The sequence below is a fragment of the Cottoperca gobio genome, chromosome 6 (assembly GCF_900634415.1).
Source record: "Cottoperca gobio chromosome 6, fCotGob3.1, whole genome shotgun sequence".
In the NCBI taxonomy this organism is placed as follows: Eukaryota; Metazoa; Chordata; class Actinopteri; order Perciformes; family Bovichtidae; genus Cottoperca; species Cottoperca gobio.
Window position 1 is genome coordinate 9,580,901 of NC_041360.1, and position 18,234 is coordinate 9,599,134.

Below are 18,234 nucleotides of genomic sequence, written 5' to 3' on the forward strand. Positions count from 1 at the left end.
TTGATTAACCCAAATAAACAGCTACATACATCATTGTAATCCAATAAAACGTCTGGGCTCTGGTCATAGGTAACTTAATCATCACTGAGTGCATTAAAACCTTTGCAGCTAATGTAATGCAACAAGGTTTACAAAAAATATATATCATATTTACTTAAAATGTTTTAATAATGAATTGTTATATGTTTGGTTTGTTAATGACAATAGCACATAAGTGCACGGAAACAAATCATACAGCAACATACCATTTTCTCTTGGCAACAGATTAAACCTTTGGAAATGATGTGGGCAGGAGACGGACACACACGTTTAAGTTTGACTGTATTATACTGCTCCAATATCCTCATCTCTAACTTAGACAATATAATTGATTTATCAATTGGAAGACAGGTTATCTGAGTAAGTTTAATGGACAACTTAATGTTTGTGGCACTGCTTCATTTACTCAAGTTCCATATTAGTTATATGGACCATTTCACAAATTAAAGACAGCAAATAAACAGCTTTCATGTCGCTCATAAACACATCCAAATAATTCCAGTACTGTACATGAAATCACTTAAAATAAGATTGTGAATAACTGGAAATTGATGTTGGTTTATTGGCTTGCAACCAAGTATATACTATTACATTATTGGTACATCGCTTACATACCAAAGCTGCAGGGATGTCATATAGCTCATTTTTACACATGCAATACGAAGCTCCGTATGGATACATGTCAGCGTTGGTAACATAAAGCCTCAGCAGATGAGGCAATCTGAAGGTCAAAGGCAGCAGTGATAGCAGTGTAAGGCTTTACCTCCCAACTTTGACCAATCTCATCATCTTTCTGTACAAGATGCATATTTTTGTGTCAACTATGAACCCTTACTCACAGATGGAGCCAGTTAAAGCCAACATGTGAGAGTGCCTCATATCGGAGGTACAATCAAATATACAAATGACAAGATAAATGCATTGCTCATCCTGAGGCACATTTAAGCCCTACCTGCGTCAGGTCTCTGTTGAATGTATGAGTGATCATAAAATGAAGGGCTATGGTGCCATTATAACTGAAGCCAAGACAACACAAAGTCAATGGTCCATATTTAGGGCAACAGTATTCATAAAATAGGCCTATTATATAAAGACAGAATATTAGAAAATTGCATTGACCATTTAGTTGTAGTATATGTAAGATGCATACAACACATTTTTGCCATTCTATTTAGTTCACCGTTAGCCCTTAGTGCTGCAATAGGAGGCACTTGTCTGTTACTGTGGGCAGGACTGTGCACAAGGGAAATAATTGTGTTTTACGTACGTTTTGGAGAATATAATAGATTTTTAAGAGTTAGGAAAATGATGGTCAGCATTCCAACTCGGACTGTATTTTTACATTTAACTCACACCTTAAGGGTCACTTTATGCACCAGTCTTAGATTATGCTCATGATTTATGAGTTTAGTTTTGACTGACTTGATATTTTATTTTCTTCACCCTCCCATAGGCTGCATGTACAGTACAATACTCTCTTATAAAGTGCTGATCTTAAAATGGGCCTATTACCAAAACTGCTTGCTGGCACCAAAAAGGAGGAAGGAATAAGGAGACAGCGTTAGAAAAGTGTGCCTGTCGGAATATGTCTCGGTCATATCCCAGACATTATGTGACTGAAAACAAATCCGATAATATTTGACAAATAAAAACTGTCTATGGAAAGTAAATCTATTCAAAAATGAATTATTGGCATTTGTAAACCTTACAAATTGCAGGATTTGCAAAAAAAGAAAAATGAAAGAAAATAAAGAGTACTGTCATGATTTCTTTGGCAGTACGGCCCTGCTGCGTGTACAGGGACATCGATATGAGGCGGGAGGCTCCTAACCCCCTGAGGTCCTTGATAGTTCATGGGTTGGGCTGGTGAAACCTTTCCTCCCATCTCACTTCCTGTTTTTAAGGCCATTGGTGAAAAATGCATTGTTTTGATAGGTCAAAAGGTCGTGTCACTGTTGGCTTAGAGCAGGGGGTGGCCGCAGATTCTCCAGTAAAGATTCGACTGCAGGTAAAGACAGCAGCGCTCTGCCTAAACTCCCTCCAGCACGGTAGCAGGCATATCCCAGCATTCCCATCATGACGCCCTTTATGACCGTGCGCAGCACCAAGCCAAAACGTGAGGGAGGTTCAACACTGACGGAGAGACAGACAGACACATTTAGCAGCTGTGGAGTTGTTACAGAATGTTGTATTACTGACTATCTGTAACGTAACACATTTACCTCATGATTTCAGTTATGTTGAGCTGCTTCTCCCAGTTTCTTTCGATGCCAGGGACGTGACCCATCCCTACAACTCCCACCACCACAGCAGGCACTTCTGTGAAAAGAAATGAGGATAAAATGTTCTGTTACATAAACAATCAACATGTCTGCAGCCACATGTTTCTTCCACTATGTACAAAAACCACAAGTTACTTTCCGACTGAGAAATGAATCATCCAATACACTAGGAATAGATTTCAGTATAAATGACAAACAAACTATTTTGACAATGCCTACATAAAAGTATCCCACTGTTTCCGTGAAATAGTGGGATATGTTTATACACAACATGACTCAGCATGTGTATGAGCAGTCTCTGTAGCATTCAAACCACACTGTCATTGCTGGTCGGTTAATTACGCAACTATTTAGTAACATATTGGATGAGTGATATACTAACAGTAGGTTGACATATCTTGTTAGGGGGAACATTTTATATCAAGCACAGGTATGCAATTCTGACACTAAGCTTAAAAAGTACAATAAAATTCAAACCATTTATGGCTCAATTCTAAAGAGCAACAGAGATGTAAAATAACTAATTTTTTTATTTTATGATATGCATGCGAATAATAATATGCATCAACCCATGCATATAACGTACATACATGTGAAGGAGAACAGTGATTATTGAACAGTGTCATACGCACTCTGGGCATTATGGGGTGCCTCCACACAGCGTGTAGCCTGGCGGAGCGTGTGCGTGAGGTAGATGTCTCTTTCAGCCACGATGGTCTGGTGGAGAGCAGGAAACTCGCCGATCATCTCTGACATGGTCTGCTCCAGCAGGTCCTTCTGTTTGCACTTCTCCACATCCTCTTTACTAAACAAACACACACACACAGTCACTGGTGGTCTTCTTTGGTTATGACAGTATAAAGTAAAGAATGCATGAAGTGCATGATTTGTTTCTCTAAAATCATGTTTGCATTTATGTTTTTGAAACAGTTTTTAAGCATCCAGTATTAAAACGTCTTTATACAAGATGTAAACAATGTTTATCCCTTAATATTTAGATATATTTTTTAAAAGGTGAAACTAGTCATTTTTACTGCCCTTTAGTGCAAAATTAACATATTTGGGCAAAAGATTGGAGAAGCTTTTGACAGTATTGTCAAGCCGCTGTGTTTTCAGTCTAGAAATACAAAACTCATGATGAATCAGGGCGCAGCTATAGTGAGGTGGGAGAAGTTTGGCTTTCAAAAAACATCCATAAAAGCATATATTCTGTTTAGGTCCCCCCTCGCAGAGAATGTAACAGGCTCAAGAGATGTCAGAAGATGGACACACAAACACTATGCAGAATGCTTCCAGTCAGATCTCACTGACATCGGCAGTTAAAAGAATTGCATGTACTCTGTAAAATATGTGAGGGCGCACATTCCCTAGTTCGACACAGAACACACAGCTAGCCATGATGCTCACAAATATACTGTAGTTGCATTTTTTTCCAGGCATAAAATTGCTCAAAGCAAAATGTTTGCTACTGCAATTCCCCAAAATCACACAATTCTCTATCTGGCATTTACATTTAAACTCCTTTTTTAAAACCATTGCTCGGATATGTCGATCATCTGGAGACATTCAAATCACTATTCTTTCCTTAACAGCCTTTCTTAAAACACTGTGTTATGACAAAAAGTGACGAAGGTGAGCTTATACCTGATTGGGTCTGACAGAAAGCAAAGACCCCACGCCAGACGGGCCTTCTGCCACAGACTGAGAGCTGCAATGGCTCTCTTGAACGTCACGGGGATCGGCCGGTCCCCAAGGTGAAATTTACAGAACGGCACTTGTCCAGCCTGTAAGGAAAGTTAAATTTAATATTTAATATTTTTTAAAAACGGAATAAAAAAAAAAAACACCAAACACTAAACAACCATTGTCTACCTTAAATTAAAAAAAAAAAATATATATATATATATATATATATATATCTTTTACTTCTTTTGTGTATGTTTCACCTCTTTAAAGGCCTCCCTAAACTCTCCTCCAGGAGCCATGCCCAGTTGCTCTGTGATGTGAGCTGAAACTTTGAGCAGGAGAATCTGCATGAGGCCGGACATCAGCCCATTCTGAAAAACACAGAGGGCAGAAATAAGCATTCACAGAAACACAGATATGCTTTCGGAGTTCGTTCTTTAAATATGAGTGTATGAATACACGGATTGTAGGACACACTTTATTTTTTTGCACTTACATAAACATAGTTTTGGAAAACCAAGACGATCCCCAGCCCCGAATTGCTGCCGATGGCCAACGGGGAGTGAGTGTGTGTGAATGGTTATCACTACTGACGAGATGATGTGCCCCTTGTATGGTAGCCACTGACTCTGTATGAATGTGTGTGAATAGGCAAATGCTGACCCACTTTGAGTGATCGCAGATGGGAAAAGCGCTTTATAAATGCAGTCAATTTACCATTTACTAAAGGCACAGACACTTAATCCTTCTTGTGCATCTGAGACATTTTGTCTCCCCATTACCATTGAGTGCATGCTTCACCGTAAACAACACCATTACTGCCTTATCCAGAATATACGGTACTTCCTCCATTTTATCGGCCCTTGATGTTTCTCACAACCCCATTGTTAATTCCCATCATTCTGAAAGCCTGACCTGTTTGATGGCCTGCTGAACCTTATCCAGGTTGATGTCTTTGGCTTCCCTCAGCAGTGTATTCTCGTCCATCTTCAGCATGGAGACCCTGTACTGGCACAGCTCCACCACCACCACGTCTGGCTGCACAGCGCGGATCGTCTGTGTAAGGCAGAGCAAGAGCAGCTTATTGTAATATAAGAGGCAGAGACGGATACAAATGTGTAAGTGGGCAAGAAAGAGACAAATGGCAAATGAGCAGTGAGGGAGGAAGTGAAGACAAAAAAAATCAATTTTGAAAAAAAGAAGACTTATGTTTGGCAAAAGACGAATGCCAACCTAATTACAGTATAAACAGGTGGGCCAACTCATCTTCAAGGCGCTACTCTACACCACTTCTTCACATTCACAGAGTTACGCCGTTATTTCACTGACAATTCACAACACATCACGTTTTAAAAAGGGTGTAAGCCTACTGTACAAATCCTGTCGGAAATTCTCATTGGCTCACCGTGGCAACATCTTTTTTGCTGCTGTCACTGAAGTGGGCAGTGCCCACCAGGTATAGGAGGCTGCCGTCAGGGGCCGTTAGAAGGGTCACCGTCTCTGGGAGCTCAGGGGACGACTGGCGGCGCTGGGATCTCATCTGCCAAAGCAGCTCCATTGTGTCACCATCCGCTAGACAGGAATAAAAGAGACAGTTATTAAAAGGGCGAAAAAACACAAGCGGACAACTATAGTGTTTGATCTCTCACTATAACTACTATATGAAGGATATTTTTTGAGCAAATCTGTATAGTTTTATTATTTTTTAACACACTAGTTATAGCAATTTACATCTAAATCCTTTTCACACAAGCAGCATCTCTGCTGATGAAGAGTCAAGTTACAGCTGTACACTAGTCTAGAGGACTACATGCACACCAGAACAAAAGTCCATTAGTCTATTATTGAGAAAACCATCAGCACATGCATTAGCCTCTAGAAAAACGGTATTCTTACGGTATGTTGTATTATGTGGCGGTAATCTACCATTGCTCCGGGAACTTTAGTAGCAAGTCCCTTTCCTGTACAGAGCATATCATTTCTAAGACTTTCATTATTGTGTCATGTTGATTTACTATTTAAAATTCAAAATAAGTATGAAAAAGCTGTTGCAATGAACTGTCAGGTTGATAAACTATCCAGTCTCAGACAAAATCTTAATACAACATTTTGCAAAACAGAGAAATGACATGACAAGGCAAACAGTCACACAAACAAAATGCGGTATTACGCCATCATTCTGATGAAATACAGCATACACACAGCTTACAGAGCCCTGGAGGTAGACAAGGCAGTTCCTCTCCTGAAGGGTCCTCCGATGGGCCAATTGACTCATCCTGACAGACATCAAAAAGACAATAAAACATCAAAACAACAATAGGATATTGTAGACACAGGGCATGCTTACATCAGTGCAAGATTAAGAGATTATTCCTGTCCACCTGGCCAGTTGATTGCACATAATTAGGTTACTGCTTAAGGCAAGTTAGGATTGCAATCATTGAGAAACAACTTAAACAAGTTAGCAACAGAATAACCTGTGTTTTTTTACTACAAACCATAATAAAACAGTCAACAAGACAGTGGGTCACCTCTTACCCCAGTGAGCAGACATCGTACAAAACATCAGTTAAAAACATCTCTTTTCTTTTCTTTACTTTACACACACACACACACACACACACACACACACACACACACACACACACACACACACACACACACACACACACACAGGTGTTACAAACCTCTGAGTTGTTGTCTTGATCCATATTTGAAGCACTTAAAACTGCGTGTGACAGAGAGCAGGATGAAGACATGCGTTACCACTGAGCTGTGAGACGTTCACTGACACAGCTAGCTACAGTACAGCGTTACTGACTGCTGACGTTGCTTTAAAACGCAGCTAACAATTGTAACTCTGTAACGTTAAAACATAAAGTTGTGACTCACTGACTTATTAGCGTTAGAGTAAATCAAAGAGGTAACGTTATCTCAGACGAGGCCATCGCTACGACTAAAGGTTATCAACACAAGGTTTCGCACAGCTAAAGTAGAAGTGACTTGCCGGGGACAGGTTTACAAACTAGCTAGCGTTACTGCCAGGTACGGGACTGCTAACTAAACACTGCGCGTGTTACAGCTTGGCTAGCTACCGGATGATGATAACAGCTAACTCAAGCTAATGTAGGCTAGCAAGCCCCGGTAAGAATTTCTTCAAATCTTACAGGTTGAAACAGAACAATTTGACAACAAATACTGCTATTATCAAGTACAAGGCATTTGGTAATATACACGATAGTTGTCTCAAAACAAACATCAACAACTTACTAAGCAAGCCAGCCCGTATGTCAGTGTGCAACTCGCCCGTACAGCAGCAGTTCAGCCAGTGCTCAGCTGAATCTGACAGCCGCAGTGCATTCTGTTACATGTAGTCATTCATTGTTGGGACGCGCACATTTATTTTGATAGTGAAAATGTTTTTAATGACTTTCCGTTATAACATTTCACACAGTACAATCAAAGTCTGGACTCTTCCCCCACCCCACGTTTCCCGTAGCATTAAGACTGTCACAGATTTACCTCCTCGACTGTCTCAATGTTAAAATCTACACAGAAAAAGTCAGTTATAAGCAGAGCTGTGTTTCAACATATAACATGCTCTAACACCCACTCGTGCTACAAGTCTTAAAGTGCTTTTGGATGCATTTAGTGTGCTTGAGCAGTCTAACAAGGGGATTTTGAGCCAACATGACAATAAGGTGGATTATGTGTTATTTCCACCTAAATATAAGTGGAAGTGATACAAATGACTCTGTCTCTCATCACAAGTGTATGCTTACTGAATGCCCAAGATAAAAAGATGTGTATAGTATGCATATGTCTACTTATATTGTAGGTAAGCCCCTGATGACAGCACTAATGTCTTCTACAGTAGATGTCATATTGGTGTGTAAGTGAGTGCTGGCAGTTCCTTTATTGAAGTTCCTGTATTAATGTATGCACCTGCAAGAAATGTGTCTGGAGAGGTTGTGGTAGGCACCCATCCCCTTGTCCACTCACTCGTTCCCTGTGAAAAGTGCTAACATATCCTATATGCTTGGTTTCTACTACAAATTACAGATCAACCATTGTAACTATAAGTCCTTCATAGCGGATGTTGGCACAATGTAAGACAGGGCTACCAAACTACCAACATAAATTTAGATTGTGTTGGAGACAGCAGATGGCAATCAAAAACTTCGTCATCAAGTCATAAACCTTCCAGTAAGAAAGGATTTAACATCTACTCATCACTTCATTCACATCACATCACATCACAGCACTCCCACGAGGAGCCAGCAGAACACAATAGTCACATACTTTAACAGTGTGTCCAGCTCCATTCATTATATTGGAGCTGCTTTTAATGTCTTCAAGAAGAAAACAACCACAACACTGTATTTCTGTCTTAGATGTCTGGCACCTATTAGACAATTCTGACAGTTTCTCTGAGCAATATTGTAGTTGCACGTCACCTCACAACGCCACCCTTTCATTGTCGAGTCTGTTCTTATGCTGTTCCTTTATATAATTATTCCAATTTACCTATTATTAATGACGTGCAAATATAGTTGAGTCAAGATCTGATACACGTTTCTAATCAACGGTGAAATGGCAACGATAAAGCCATGAAACATGTGTTATAATTTCCCCATAAACACTGAGTCATATACAGTGTCTATACATGTATATAGCGTTCTGTGAGATACGATGCCGTAAGCGCATACATTATTGCCACAAATATATTGTGATCTTTTGCATATTAATTGTGCAGATCTCAACTGTATTGCGTGAGCTACCTTTCTACTTGGTTATTGGGATAAAGGGACTAAGCGCTATCATATGTGTTTGAAATACATATAGTTTGAAGCTGTAATGCAGTCTTCTTTTAAGGTGTGTGTCTCTTTTAGAAAGCTCACTCATTTCTCATTGCTGCTCTTTTTTAATATAGCTGTTTGACCTTGCTCTGTAGCACCGTGTTGAATTATACCACTGCTGGTTTCACTTGAGGATGTTTAGCTGTACACAGTCATCCTGAGACATGAATGTGACATCATTTCCTACAGCAGTACTCTGGTCAACATTATCAAATACAAATACGTTTGTCTAATGCCCTCTGATTAATTTTACCATCTAAAAGTTGAGTCATTTCGCTTTTACGACTACTAGAGTTCCATGTCATGTCCTCAATGTCCCATCGACCCATCACAGAAGTGTGTGAGTTAATTTAAAGAGTAGAGGTGGCTGTCGATAGGAAGTGATTGACATGGTGGTCATGTGCGCAGAGTGTAGTTTCGGCGAGAGGAATCTTGTTCAGCGTCCCTCTTCTTCTCCTCCTTCAACATTCCCCAGCGGTGATGAGCTCCCCGGGTCTCTCGGCCAGTCTGTCCCTACGGTGTTCTTCATCCTCTTCTCCCTCAAACAGAGTATGATGTATGCTCATCAGCTGGTGTGTAGGTGCTCTGGTCAGGGGTGGTGGCTGACACTCAGGGTTTTCCGTCTGAGTGAGAGGATCCCTTGGAGGAGGAGGAGGAGGAGGAGGAGGAGGAGGAGAAGGAAGAGGGGGAGGAGGAGGAGAGGATTTAGGACTGAGGGGGTCCTCGCTGGACGGTGGGTTTGGGCTCACGCCATTTACATAAGTAGTGGTGGGCAGGGTCATCGTAGAAAAGGCAGTGTTGGTTGATTTTGGAGAGCAAACCTTAGTTTCTGTAGAGGGAGACAGGAGAAAGTCAAAGTCTCAAATGAAAACGTAAAAGTATATGCAGTGTGTCCCTTTTCTGAAAGCAACATTTCCTATACTCTTTCAAAGGTCAGCACCTTTTGAAATGACGTTAGATTTGCGAACAAATCATTCTTTTTGAACGACTCTTAAAGAGGAATGCAGGGTTAACTTCTGTGAGCCCCTGCTCTACACTCACACACTTCAGCTTGACTCTCATTCAACGTGACACTCGTTCAGTCAGTTTGTTAGTGTCGGTTGAACGACAGAAACTTAAAAGTTACTTAAAAGAACCGTTCTCCTCATCACTAACCTTTTGAATGCTAAGACTGATCGGCCATTATGAAAGGCAACATTAACAATATTCATTAAGCAAGTGGAGTTTTCCATATAAAACAACATGTCCATTGTCTGGACCAGGCTGTGGTTGCAAGCGTATGCAAGGTACAACTAGAGGAGATGGGATGCTGCATACTAATTCCTTGAAGCCATGGTTCAATTAAAATGTGATAAGTTCTACCCTGACCCAGAGAAAGCTGGAGCGAAGGCTTACCTGTAATTGCACCCGACACATGAACAATAGTGTGGGTGCCTTCAAGGTACGCTGTATCCAGGTTGTGCACTGAGGGCAGAGGCTCTGCAGTTGCTGCCTCCACCTTGGGCTTACGAATGGTCAGCATGTATGGGTGGATGTCCAGAGAGAAGTTGCGAGGGTGCTTTTTCTCCATCCCACTCAAATCTACGATTGAAAATGAAAAGTCTAACTTAAAAGAAAGTGGAACATAACATCAAAAAAGCAGATCATTAATCTAAAGTATGCTTAAAAAGCTGCCTGGTGCGTCTGGAAACAACTCAAAGCTGTGAAAGTGAACCTAGACAGTAAAGCTGTGGGCCGTAAAACCAAAACAATTAGCTGAAAGATGCTAAAAAGTTCCAGCTGAGGGAAAATGCAGAGTTGTCGATGTAAAGCGAGGTTTCCGGGGATAAATGCTGGCGATAATTCCGATCAGGATCCCACGAACGAGCTCAACCTCGGGAGGGAGACTGGCGGTGGGTCCGCGAAACAGTTCAGCTTCAGTCGGTTTATCTGCACATCTGTACAGGTCGGAGAATGCAAGAGAAAAGATCTGAGGCAGCAGAACACAAGATCCCCAGTTTAACCGTTTAATCTTAAGCATTATTTGTAACTGAAATGAAGGTGAGCAATAAAGTTACATTTGGTTTAAACTGTTGATGCACTATGCAGAGCTACTGAATGGTTACATGTCGACTCACAGTACTCAGTGTTGTGTACACATGCAGTTTTACAATGGATCATTGCAACAGATATTGTTATATATATAGATATTCGCTGTATGGTGCCGGGGATGAAGATGGAAGTTGACAAGCAGACAGTGTTAGCTAGCCAGCATATAAAGTCGATCTATGCACTCCAATGCACTCCAGTCATTGGTTGATGACTCTGATGTCATTAAACAATAGGTGAAAAGTTAACCCCATGACACACTTTGAATGACAGCTTAATGAATAATGTGCACAATGAAGCAGAAATTCATAAAACAAATGTAAAAAGAAAGAATACAGAAATCAATACGTTTGGGGAAATAAATAGATAACTTTAATAATGACTAAATACATAAAAGAATAAAAGGTATTTTGATATAATTTCTGGTACATTTAATGGCATATTAATTAATTTATTGAGTCATATATTTATTTATTTTTTATTTTGGCATGTTCCGTCTTCCATGCCTTTGATTCATTGTTAGAAATATTGATTAGTACAGCTAGAAATAAGCATTTGTACAGACTTACTGTTTGTAGTGCTGCATACCTTTTATTGCAGGATATTGTGTGCTCTTGGTATCCAGGAGTGGTGCAATGAAGCTGTCTGCCACCTTTCGTCGGACGGGTTTGGGTTTTTCAGGCTTTGTGCTATTTTCCAGACGTGTCAGGGTAAGGGGTTCCTTTGCAAAGGACAGAAAACACAGAAACAGGTGCATTATATGGCAGCTTCAACTTCAATTCAGGTCATTCAACAATTACAGCAGCACTGAAGTGTTCTTCATATTTTGGAAATCCTAAATGAGGAGCACTTCCTGTGCCTCTTTAGAGAAAGAGGCCCTTATCAAGAGCTGGTATGGCTCAGTTGGAAGAATCATGAACAGACATACAGTCCATGTTTATATGAATTGCTGTACTCCAGTGAACAAGTTCTTGTAGTAAGTATTATTCTGTTTCTAGAGGACAGCAGGTTTAGATGTGTTTCCTGCTGTCATTGATGCTGAATTAATGTTAATGAATTATAACTGGAGACTGGGAAATTGTTCTCAGGCCTTACCTTGAAAGGCTGAGGAAGAGGATTTGAGCTTGGGATCCATTTCATCTTCTTGCGGGGCCGTTTGATGACCAGCGGCTCCCCAGCCATCTCTCCCATTCCAAGATCAGAGGGGTCCATGTTCCCATCGATTGTTTGTATCCCAGAGTCCCTCATAGTGGGTGTAGCGTCATGGTTAGATTGTGCAAGTGCAGCCAGCAGCTGCCTGACCACATTGTCATACATGAGGTCACTCTCATTGGTGATGAAGTCCAGCCGGTTGAGCGACTTGATGTGGTCCCTGTTCTCGTTGCAGAACATGGCCAGGATGTTGATGTCACAGAACTGAGATTTCTGCCAGCGCCGCCGTGTTTTAATGCCAACTTTATGCAGTTTGTCAAATACAAAGTTGGACTTGCGCATCACAAACAAGTGCAGCAAATTAAGCAGGATGATGAGGTTCATAGTGCAGAGCAGAGAGATATCTACTGCTGCCATGATGCGCTGCAGCTGCACCGCAGGCAGCTTACAGTTGACCCTGAGCTTCAGCTCGTAATAGCTGCTAATGTCTGGGGGCTCACCTAGCGCACAGGTGAACTCATTTTGCTTTTGTCGGGCATAGTAGGCGCTCAGGTAGGAAATTGGCATGGAACTGAGGCAGATAATAGCCAGGTGGCGTGCCAGGTAAAGCTTAGCAAGAAAGTTACTTTGGCCTCGTCTCTCCAAATATTTCTCAAACAGGTTCTGCTCTGGGCTTTTCTCCTTCTCTGCGTTCTCTATGATCTCCCTCCTCTCTCGCTCAGTTATGCCAGGTCCTTTGGATTGTATCTGTTTCTCGATCTTTGGGGCTCGGCCCTCAGCGGCTCGATGATAGCAGTTATCTATTTCTTGAAGCAGGAAATTGAGCTCTGAAGTGAGCCGCGTAGAGGCAAGGAACTCCCAGCCCAAAGCAGGAATGTACATGATTCCAGCGAAGGCAAGCAGGGCATAGGGCAGGAACTTGTGTTCAAATAGTGAAGGCCAAAGGTGAGACTCCACACCAGGTGCAGCATCCCGCAGCTCTGTCCAGCAGTAGCCTCTTGCATACAGTGCCTGGTCCCTGGTGAAGTTGTGCGGTGTGTAACAGTATATGGACTCCTCTGAGGAATGTACAGATAGAAAGAATCAGCACAAACATTTCTTAAACAAGTTGGATGATTATAGTTTATAATCTAAATGAAGTATATTAGCTGACAGGAGTGATGAGGTGAAATTATGAATATAAAATCCAGAATGTAGCATTCTTCTAACAGCTATAACATTTTGCTCTCGAATTCAAGATCTGGCAATGTGATAACATGAGAGGTCAGACAAACAAATACGTTTAAACAAATTCCCTTAAGCACTTGTATCTTAAGCACTTGAAAGTGAAAGAAGGTAAACATACCTGAAATATCTGTTGCAATCATCCATTGTAAAACTGCATGTGCACACAAGACACACAACATTCAGTAGCTCTAAAATAGATTTAAATGTATTGCTCACCTTTTTTCACTTCCAAATAACGCTTAAGATTATATGGTTAAACTGGGCATTTTTGGGTTAGCTGGGGTTTTCATATTTATTGCAGCAACTTGCAATGATATGTTCACTTTTTCTGAGGAAATATCTCGAAATATGTGATCTGTTTATTTTTTATTTGCGCTGTATCTCAAAGAATCTTTTTGAATCATTCATCTATTCAGCCCACAGCACTGTGTGACTCTGATAACACTCACACTGCTTTTTGAAATGCTGATCTGCCTGGCTCAGATAGAGGAAGTGAGTGCTCTCTTTCCTGTCGAAGTTGTGCTCTATCAGTTCCATCTGGTTCAGGGTTACAGCAAGTCCACTTTTAATATTTTGAACTGAGTGCAGAAACATCTGATACAATGGCTTTCTTGCTATCAAAATAAACGTTGTAATTTTTATTTTAAAACTATTTTTGAAAGTCAGCATGTATTACTCTATGTTACAGGTAAGGACAATATGTGCAGTGATATTACTTTGTTACATTCACAAAAGACAAGATGGTGAGTCATCAAAAAATAGTTTCGCAATGCCCTTACTATCATTCTAACACACACTGTAGAGTGAGGAATTTGTCTAAACACCCAGCTAAACGCTTAGTCCCAGATGGTTAATGCTGCTATGCAGAGAGTCTGACTCAGCAGTGAACTAACATCTCTCGCATCACACCCAGCCTCCTAACAAAACATCTTCCTCTTCCCCCTCCTACCTCCAGTTGCTCTATAGTCTTTCTTTGTCTACTCCTCCGATGCACTTGTCATTGCTCCTTTCTCTACTTATCACATTCACAGAAGACACAAAAGCACTGCATGGCAAATTCAAAATATACTGGGGTAACAGCTGTAGATATTGTGGCCTCTAGTGGCAGAAGTCTCACCTGCAAAGTTCCTTGTGAAGACGAGGGTGACCAGCAGGATGGGGATGATGACCGTCCCTATAGTGACAACGCGATCAAAGGGCAGCTCCAGTTTGAGTTGCACCAAGAGGCCAGCCAGTAGCCCGCCCCTCTCATCCTGAGAGGAGCCCGGCAGGATCAGCTCCTTCAGCTTCTCGCCGGCAAGAAGAGCCGTGGCCATGTCTAAGTTTTGATCGAGGATGTTCTGCATCCGGAAACCCAAAGGGCACAACCTCCCTCTGGACCGGAGGGGAGGCCTGCTGAAGTTCAATTCTCCTCAAAACAGTGTGATACACACACAGGAATGTGTGGCCAACTTCAGCCCCTGTCACCATACATGGGAAAGCTCATACTGTGTGGTCTGTGTTCTTCAGAGCTTTGAGTTTTCTACAGTTTCCCACAGCTTTTCTCCTTTAGAAGAACAGGCATAACGTTCAAAAGCACACTCTTCTTTCGGCCTCTTCAGTGCGCATCCTTATGTTTTGCCCCATTTCTACAGTGCCTGGCCTCAGTCCACACTGTGTGGCAGGTTGAGGAATGAGCTGAGTTTAGGAGGCGTCCTTGCGATCCCCAGGGAGAGTGGTTGCTGGCTAAAGAGTTGTAATGCGAGCTTCGGTCAGGGGAAATTCTGATCAATCCTTTCCTGAAAGACAAGATTACCAATTAGGGCGGTACAGTGTGTGCATAGAAAATAAATAAATTGAGGTACAAGATGCCAATTCTGGGAACAAGTTCAATATATAATTAATGCCACCATCTTTCAAACGAGCCATAGTGTGAATTAGCATCGTCTCCCACCTTCCTCAGGAAAGCTCTCTGTTCCCACAAATCGTCCTCTATAGTGCAGTCATGTTGCTGAGGACGACTAATCCTCACTCTGTGACCAGTGGAGTGTGTGAATGTGGTCACATCTGGGGGGGGGGGGGGTTGCCTTCCTTTGATCATGCAAGGACACTAAAGGGCAAATGTATCCTCTCTGGAGTATGCCATCCTGAAAGTGACTAAAAACAGAATTTATTTAGTGGATTGACAAATGTTTTGTTTGTCTTGAGAAATAATTTGTTGGACTCTGCTCTATTCCACTCCTGGCAGTCATTATCTCTGTGGAACAGCATGTTCACACTGGGATGTGAGGTGAACACACATGTCAGTGGCATTTCTTGTATGTGAGTGTGAGTTAGTGTGCATGTATACATGAGCATGCATATGCTTGTGCAGGGTGGAATTGGCTTCTACTGCATGCTCCATGCACTTGAAGGTTACGTGAATGTCCTCCGAGAGCAGTGTGAATACATCACCCCTTCCCATCTACAACCCTCACCCTCTCGCTCTCCTTCTTCTCCTGCTTACTCTCCCCCATTACTCCCTCAACTCACTTTCCTCTCCTCTTTAAAAGCCAAACCCTCTAATCCAGGGCTGGAAAGTGTGCTTAATGTCTCGGGGAGTGGAACCTTGAGACTGCGGTTACATGAGCACAGGGGGACAATTAGCATTTACTCTCACCCGCACAGTGAGAAAGATCATAAGGGGAGGATGTCTTTGAAATATTATCTCAGGAGAATTATTTAAGGCTGCATGCTCTGTTATACATTGTATTATATCAAAGCAGTGTAATTTCTATTCTTGTATTTTTCTCTTATTCTATTTTAGCTTGTTTTTATTTCTTTTCTCTTGGCTCTTTAATGTTTAATCTTTTTTTATTGTATTTAAATGTAATTTTATAATGTGTTTATTTTGCACTTTAGCTTGAGGCTTTTAATGTTTTTGTGTAAAGCACTATGAATTGCCTTATTGGTGAAATGTTCTATGTAAATAAACGTGCCTTGCCTTCAAAAGAGAACAAGATGTCCCTTATGGGATAACATAGAGTACAGCTTTTACACTGCTCTGCCCAGTGACATCCAAGATAACTTTATCCTCAAACACTGTCTTAAGAAAGAGGGGAAATAAACTTTGCATAATTTAAATTTAAAGGGGCAGTATCACTTTTTAGGCTCTCCATTAGAGGCTGCACTGCTGTCTGTAAGCCACTGGCTCTGCTCCAGTCCAACAGATAATGCCATGCTACCAGTGTTTAGAGAGGGAATCCCACATTCTTTGGCTACTACAGCATCCAGCTTAGCTATGATAACCAGCACAGCCGGCTACAAAAGGATGGAGCTATAAACTTCTGGACAAGAGCTGAAGGAGAAGAGCCTCATTCATTTATTATGAAGATGATGGCTGAATAGGGAAGAACTTTCAGTGTGGATGGACCTGACACTTTTTAACCAAATTTAACCATGGCAGAGTTTTAGAAAGATACAATTACAGATAAAAAAAAACAGCATAAAGTCTCACAGTGTTTTCTCACTTTTGCCTCGTCAGTAAGTCCCTATGGGAACACTGCAGGAACATCTCATCAGAGGATCATTATGTTCTAGTTAGCTCGTGTTGAGCTAATGCTGTCTCCTCACAGGTCTGTGAGTCTAGGACGCCGGTAAAATCACAACCAGGAGGAGCACACCTCCACCAGAGACCATTGCAGCAGATTGCAGATGAGGAGCCGTTTCAGCACCTGAGCGGCGGATAGTTCCAGAATAGCCAGAGACGAGCTGCCAAACATCAAGTGTTTGAGTGTGTGCGCTGCTCTGTGTCTGTGTGTGTGAGCGAGAAGACTGTCGGAGTCTCTTAAGAAGCTCAACACCTGCAGCATCACCTGTCCACACTGGAACGACTAGCCCCATTCACTCTGTGGTGCTAAACAACGAGCCATGTGCATGCAGTGGGGGGAAATAATAAAGAATCCACTCACCATGTCTCGCTGCATCTCCCGGCATGGTAAGAGTTAATCTGCAGTGCGGGCGAGCAGCTACAGCATGTATCCGAGCACACCGGTTTGTTCCGCCTTTCCCCCTCCCGCTCCCCCCTCCCCCCTCCCTCCGACCCGCTCATCTCTCCCCTCCCTCCCCAGCCTCTTCCTCAGGAACAGAGGATGAGAAAACACGTTAAGATGCTCGAGTTCATAGATAACACCACCAGAAAATGCGATCGAGAGTCACAAGGAAAAAACAAACACTTATATTGCAGAAATCCATATCTATCATTTTTTTAGGTTTATCATTGAAATATTACAGATATAAATTCCCATATGAACATTATAGTGGAGTATAACAGTGACATCATGGGGATAAATCATCATACATAGTAAATAGATAAATAGCCCATCATCTATGAGTGTGGGACTCATAAAGACATCTATTGCACGTCTGTCCATCCTGGGAGAGGGATCCCTCCTCAGTTGCTCTCCCTGAGGCTTCTTCCATGTTTCCCCCTTTAATTATGGGGTTTCTTTTAGGAAGTTGTTCCTTGTGTGATGCGAGGTTCTAGGGTCTAAGGACAGAGGGTGTCGTAACCTGTACAGTCTGTAAAGCACACTGAGACAAATGTATAATTTGTGATATTGGGCTTTATAAATACATTTGATTTGATTTGAAAGACACTTGTTTTGTTTTTATTTAAACTCACTGGGTGTGGCGAGCATCTGGATTTCGTGATACAATGAAACCTCAAGTTTAAAATAAAGTTGAATCTTCTACAACTGATACTGGAGGAGCCCTGCATGGGCTTCTTGTATTGTAAGATATGCCTATGTGAAGACAGTTACAAGATCGTTTCTAGAGGGCTAGGTCTCTTAGGGAAGCACAATAAATAAATGGCTTTATTATATTTATTTATAGTGCTCTTGCTGAATGACACAGATTGGCTTTACTTAATAACACTACGT

General features: G+C 41.6%; 2 protein-coding genes across 3 annotated transcripts; both read right to left on the bottom strand.

Annotated features, from left to right (window-relative positions):
- Nucleotides 1-348: 348 nt before the first annotated feature.
- Nucleotides 349-7,365, bottom strand: trabd (TraB domain containing). The gene is made up of 10 exons (XM_029434772.1): nucleotides 7,278-7,365; nucleotides 6,695-6,735; nucleotides 6,217-6,283; nucleotides 5,413-5,579; nucleotides 4,923-5,063; nucleotides 4,268-4,378; nucleotides 3,966-4,105; nucleotides 2,954-3,126; nucleotides 2,262-2,358; nucleotides 349-2,172 (listed from the first exon to the last, which is right to left on the bottom strand). Exons 2-10 carry the CDS (start codon nucleotides 6,716-6,718, stop codon nucleotides 1,989-1,991), a joined length of 1,104 nt encoding a protein of 367 aa, XP_029290632.1. The 5' UTR covers nucleotides 6,719-6,735; nucleotides 7,278-7,365; the 3' UTR covers nucleotides 349-1,988.
- A 40-nt stretch (nucleotides 7,366-7,405) lies between these two features.
- On the bottom strand, nucleotides 7,406-17,349 carry panx2 (pannexin 2). 2 transcript variants are annotated; one of them, XM_029434813.1, is made up of 7 exons: nucleotides 17,263-17,349; nucleotides 14,451-15,111; nucleotides 13,452-13,484; nucleotides 12,050-13,164; nucleotides 11,543-11,675; nucleotides 10,262-10,447; nucleotides 7,406-9,695 (listed from the first exon to the last, which is right to left on the bottom strand). In XM_029434813.1, exons 2-7 carry the CDS (start codon nucleotides 14,677-14,679, stop codon nucleotides 9,328-9,330), a joined length of 2,064 nt encoding a protein of 687 aa, XP_029290673.1. In that variant the 5' UTR covers nucleotides 14,680-15,111; nucleotides 17,263-17,349; the 3' UTR covers nucleotides 7,406-9,327. The 2 variants fall into 2 exon arrangements, with proteins under 2 accessions (XP_029290673.1, XP_029290674.1); XM_029434814.1 differs by lacking the exon at nucleotides 13,452-13,484.
- Between the last annotated feature and the right edge of the window lie 885 nt (nucleotides 17,350-18,234).